Below are 6,000 nucleotides of genomic sequence, written 5' to 3'. Positions count from 1 at the left end.
TTTGTCCTCTTAAAATTGTAAAATATTAGATTGTACCACAATCTGAAATAAGACTGAAATATTGTACAGTGCACAATTTTATCTTTTGTTCTAAATAAAAAGTATTTTTAAATTAAACATTGCTTCTAGTAATACCTGTGTGGACTCCTTGTTGCAATATTCCTGTTTAACTGGGCAATGTTTATAAAGTTTTCTTAAAATATTATCCCTTCCACTAATATAAAACTCAGGAAAATGATGATTAGATCTTGTTGGAGATGGTCATTGCCTACCACTTGTGTGGAATGAATGTTACTCCCCACTTATCAGTCCAAGTCTTGCTGTACATGGACAGCTTCAGCTGGATTGTCTAAGGAGTCATAATTATGTTGAATATTGTGCAGTCATCAGCAAATGTTCCCACTTCTGACGTTTAAGATGGAGGTGATGGAAGAAGCAGCTGAAGATGGTTGAGCTTTGCACACTACCTTAAGAAACCCTGTAGAGATGTCTGAGACTGAGATGATTCGCCCCATCAAATACAGCCATCTTTGTTTATATGGGCTATGAATCCAACCGTTGAAGAGTTTTACCCCGATTCTTAGTTAATTAACTATTGTTGATGACATACTTGGTAAAATTCTGCCTCAATATCAATATCAATAGCAGTCACTCTAACTTGATCCATGTTTGCACCAAGACTGCAGTAAGATCAGCACTGGCCTTGATGCAACTCAAACGGAGGATCTGAGAGCAGGTTATTTCTGTGTAAATGTCACTTAGTAGCACTTTCAATACATCCTCCATCACTTTGAGAGTAGACTGGTGGGATGTTAATTGGATAGGATGGATTTGATCTATTTTTTGAGGACAAGACAAAAATAGATATTTCAGGAGGACACCAAGGTGGATCAAACTCCAAAGGCATCTCTTACTTGTACAAGACTACATTTACATACATTTGAAGAACCAGGAAGGTCTGATAACTGAACAGGCCCCATTTAACTTTGGCAGAAAGACCTTAGCCAGTGGTTTTTCTCCACTGTACCTTGGCAGCAGCTGCCCCAAGCTTTAGTGCATCCCTCAGCATGTGGACCTGGACCTTGGAATGTACCAGCCTGCAACACTTGGTCGAGGTCAACTCCTTCCTCTGGAAGACCAGCAAGTTTCAGGCAGACCAAAGAGCGTCTTTCACTGCATTGATGGTCCTCTAGGCGGTCGATGTTTGTTTTTGTGTGCATCTTGGGGAACAGCCCGTAGAGCACAGAATCCTGTCATGGAGCTGCTCAGGATAAACCTCGATGAAAACCATTGCATCTTTCTTTGCAAAGGTACATTTCAGGAGATGTGTGACAGTGTCTAAACTGTCCGTCCCACAGCAACTTCGAGGGCAGCATGCAGTGGTGCACAGAGTCCGGGCGTACATGAAGGATCTCATAGGTAGTACCCTTCTCACCATCAGCCAAGCGTTGTCGTGGTGCATGTTGGAGAGTTCTGGTGATGAGACATTCTGTGAAATGACTTTAACAGTCTGCTCAGGAAAAACCTGACAGGATCCATCCCGTCCTTTTCCTGCAGGGTCTCAAAAATGTCATGTGCTGATCACTTCCTGATGGATATCCACAAACATCCACTCCCTCCACCACTGACGCTCAATAACAGCAGTGTATACTAAATGCAGTTCAGAAATTCACCAGGATCCTTAGAGTCATGGTCCAAACTCATATTCGTTACCATCTAGAAGGCCAAAGCAGCTGATATATGGGAACACCACCATTTGCAAGTTCCCCTCCAAGCCATTCATCATCCTGACTTAGATATCTATCACGGTTCCCTCACTGTCGCTGGGTCAAAATCCTGGAATTCCCTCCCTAACAGCATTGTCAGTCTAAATACAGAACATGGACTGCAGCAGTTCAAGAAAGTAGCTCACAATCATCTTCTCAAAGGCAATTAGGGATGGGCAATAAATCCTGGCCCATCCAGCAATGCCCATTTGGCACAAATGAACTAAAGATAGCACTTCTGCAGCTAATCCTGTTTGGGTTAGAAAAATTGAGCATCCAGTTCAGTGCACTCTGTAAACTAGCTTCACTCAGCCACTGGGAAGGTTTATCTGCTTCAAAAAGTCTCCTGTTCACTGATCCATCTGCAACCCTTATATTTGCAAGCTAGATTTTTCACATCTTCCATTAAGTCAGCTCCTGTCACAGGTATGAAGTCCAGGCAGAATATTTCTTCTAATTAACCACCTTTGAAAGAGGACAGGCAGTTTAGCGCACTGCAGACTGGTTTCTTATTTTGTTGCTATCAGCTGGCTGACCATTGTGGGCACTTGGCCTCTGCCTCTGACTGGAGATCTGTCTAGTGGTGTGTATTAACCGCTGAGTACACCACCCGCTGCTCGGAGCCAAGTGCACCTAAACTGAAACAGAAATAGGGATTGCTGGAAAAGCTCAGCAGGTCTGGCAGCATCCGTGCAGAGAAATCAGAGTTAACGTTTTGCAGCTATGCTGAAAACTCAGTGCAACATCTTTCGTCGAATATCTCCACCGTGACCACGTGCGTAAGAACGTCAGGGGATTGACGTCAACTAATCAGGCTGGTCGGTTGATGTCTGTCTCCAGGGTAACGGGATCGTTACACGAAACAACAGGAGGATGGAAACGGAGAGTAACATCCACCCAGGAAAGGATCAAGAGCTGGGAACTTTGTCAACTGAATGTGACCGTTTGTAAAGCAGGTTGTGAAAGGCTGGCCTGAGCAAACTGCTGTTAATGTGTGTCCTCCTCTTGATGTTTCCATTATCTAAACCCTCACATGTCTTTTTTTTTTCTCCCCGTTTGAAACCTGCAGAATGGCGTACACCCAGGCTGAATGTGTGATTAAGAATATCATTCGGGAAATAGCCCAGGAGTGCGCTGATAGAGGACACTCCATTTCTGAGACTCTTGTAGCGTTCATGGTGAGTGCAGTGAGATTGGTACTCTAATGAGTTATTTGCGTTTTACTCAAGTGAATACATTCTTCATTACAGCAATGGTTACTTACTGTTTGGGACAAGAGCATTGAAAAAAATCAAACTTCATAATCTAGAGAAAACGTAACTATGCTATTGCAAACCTGGTGAGGAGCGCATACTCTGATATTCCGTAGAACACACGAATTTTCAAACTGGCTAATGCGAGAAAGAGGACTGCGGAGTGGTACCACGGGCAGATCCAATCCCCAACGAAGCGCCACACTGGGCTCACAGTCTGCCTCGATCAATGTTGTCCTCACTACCTTCCCATTGATTTAGGACAAACAGTACAGATCACAAGACTGTACAAATATCTCATCTCACCTCGTCTTCAACCAGAAAGGTGCACAGCTTGCAAAGTCTTGCTGTGCAGACCGGTATACTGCAGAAACAGCCAGAGCTGAGTAAATTATGCACAGTGTACCAATTTGGAGTGTAAAATGAGTACTGTATTTACATGAATTACATCAGAGGCTACGCTAATATTTCAGCCAAAGTATACAAAGATATTTGTTCATTCATCCCCCTTTCCTTTACAAGAAAAAAATTATATGCTTCATAAATTGCAGGTTACTCAACATACATAATCTATCAGGAATAATCTCTTGCATCAAGAAAAATCTGCATGTTCTTTCAATTTCAACTGCCCCTACACATGTATTTCACACATAATGTTCAGTTTTTCTGATTATATGCACCGGATTCTTTGTTGTCTGTTCGTCTGGTGTCTCCTGGTTCCTGGTGTGACATTGCTTTTCTGAGTCATGCTGTCGCAATACTCTGTTGTGTGGTGCTATTTGTTGCTGCTGATCTGTTGCATTTATTGGGAAGTATTTGACCTCTGGGATTGATGATTGTTCAGTTCCTCGTTTGCAAAATTAAACCTGCCTTACCAGCTGTCTGCTGTGAATGAACAGCTTCTCCGGTTTCATGTATACGCCTACGGTTGCGATGATACCTCTTGCTGTTCACTTTCACTATGTATAATCTAGGTGATAACTAATAATTTGTGATCTTTATAAATGACTTGGTTGAGGAAGTGGAAGGGTGGGTTAGTAAGTTTGCTGATGACGCGAAGGTTGGTGGAGTTGTGAATAATGTGGAGGGCTGTTGTAGGTTGCAACGGGACATTGACAGGATGCGGAGCTGGGCAAAGAAGTGGCAGATGGAATTCAACCCGGAAAAGTGTGAAGTGATTCATTTTGGAAGGTCGAATTTGAATGCAGAGTACAGGGTTAATGGCAGGATTCTCAGCAGTGTGGAGGAACAGAGGGATCTCGGGGTCCACCTCCATAGATCCCTCAAAGTTGCGACCCAAGTTGATAGGATTGTAAAGAAGGCGTATGGTGTGTTGGCTTTCTTTGGCGGGGGAATTGAGTTTAAGAGCCGTGAGGTTATGCTGCAGCTCTATAAAACTCTGGTTAGACCACACTTGGAATATTGTGTTCAGTTCTGGTCACCTCATTACAGGAAAGATGTGGAAGCTTTGGAGAGAGTGCAGACGAAATTTACGAAGATGCTGCTTGGACTGGAGGGCAGGTCTTATGAGGAAAGGTTGAGGGAGGTAGGGCTTTTTTCATTGGAGCAAAGAAGAATGAGAGGTGACTTGACAGAGGTTTACAAAATGATGAGAGGCATAGATAGAGTAGATAGCCAGAGACTTTTTCCCAGGGTGGAAATGACTATTACGAGGGGGCATAATTTTAAGGCGATTGGAGGAAGGTATAGGGGAGATGTCGGAGGTAGGTTCTTCACACAGAGAGTGGTGGGCATGTGGAATGTGCTGCCGGCAGTGGTAGTGGAGTCAGATACTTTAAAGACTTCTAAGCGACTCTTGGATAGACACATGGAGGATAGTAAAGTATAGGGTATGCAGGGTAGATTGATCTTAGTCAGATAATAGGTTGGCACAACATCGTGGGCCGAAGGGCCTGTACTGTGCTGTACTGTTCTATGTTCTATAACTGCTTTATACAGGTCCCCATATTGTTAAGTGGGCTGAAACTTGTTGAGAGCGTTGAACGTTGGTACTTTGACTAGCTATCCAAACCTCAGATCTGGCAATAATTTGGCTGTGTTTTCAAAGTGGAATTTGGCCTTCTGTCATTTCACCTTGATCTTGTCACTCACTTCTGTTACTAGGTATAGGTTCAGTAGATTTTTATGTTTTTGAAAAGTCGTATAGGTGCAGAGTGACATTAGTCACTGGGTTGGACTACTTTCCTTGCCTCAAGGAGCTGTGTTTCTCTAGTCCTATTATTTTGCTTGTGTTCATTTTATTAGTTCCTGTCCATGATCCAGCATTAGTTTCTTTAGCATGCTAACATCTTCATCTATTGTAAATATACTCTCGTAAAGTAATTATTCAATAGGTCTGCCATTACATTATTTTCAGCAATAATTTAATTGTTATCAGCTTTCAAGGGGCTCAAAGTGGTCCTGACTCCCTCTTTTTCTAATAGCATTAGTAGCAAGAATTTGAATTATCCCTTGCTGATAAGATTGCCTTGTTCACTCCAACGCTGTAATTTAATTGTTTTAGATGATGCTGTTGTCAATTTTCACTGCTGTTTCAACCTTTTGATTTGACTTAGGAAGGTACATGGGGATGTGATGGCATGGTGTTATTATCGCTGGGTTCGAATCCTGCCAAGGCAGATTTTTAATTGAATTTGAATTTAATAAAAATCTGGAAATAAGAGTCCACTGATGACCATGAAATCATTGCCAATTGTCTGGAAAAACCCATCTCATTCACTTATGTCCTTTAGGGAAGGAAACTGCTATCCTTACCTGATAGAGGCATAGGCTGTTTTCTAAATGGGGAGAAAATTCAGACGTCTGAGGTGCAAAGGGACTTAGGAGTCCTAGTCCAGGATTCTGTTCAGGTAAACATGCAGGTTAATACAGTAGTTAGGAAGGCAAATGCAACTTTGACATTTAGTTTGAGAGGACTTGGCTATAAAAGCAGGGATGTACTTCTGAGGCCATATAAAGCT

The 6,000-nt window shown here is 42.5% G+C and overlaps 1 protein-coding gene across 1 annotated transcript in view; it reads left to right on the top strand.

Annotated features, from left to right (window-relative positions):
- The first annotated feature begins 2,612 nt into the window (after nucleotides 1–2,612).
- Nucleotides 2,613–6,000, top strand: part of cfap206 (cilia and flagella associated protein 206) — a 44,600-nt gene continuing 41,212 nt past the window's right edge. The window contains exons 1-2 of the mRNA XM_020510051.2: nucleotides 2,613–2,722; nucleotides 2,836–2,944. Of these exons, the coding sequence (XP_020365640.2) occupies nucleotides 2,837–2,944 (108 nt within the window). The 5' untranslated portion in view covers nucleotides 2,613–2,722; nucleotide 2,836. The remainder of the gene's footprint in view (nucleotides 2,723–2,835; nucleotides 2,945–6,000) is intronic.

This window comes from Rhincodon typus, chromosome 5, assembly GCF_021869965.1.
Source record: "Rhincodon typus isolate 14 chromosome 5, sRhiTyp1.1, whole genome shotgun sequence".
Taxonomy (NCBI): domain Eukaryota; kingdom Metazoa; phylum Chordata; class Chondrichthyes; order Orectolobiformes; family Rhincodontidae; genus Rhincodon; species Rhincodon typus.
The sequence above is the reverse complement of the archived record's forward strand: the minus strand, read 5'-3'. Positions and strand labels throughout refer to the sequence as shown.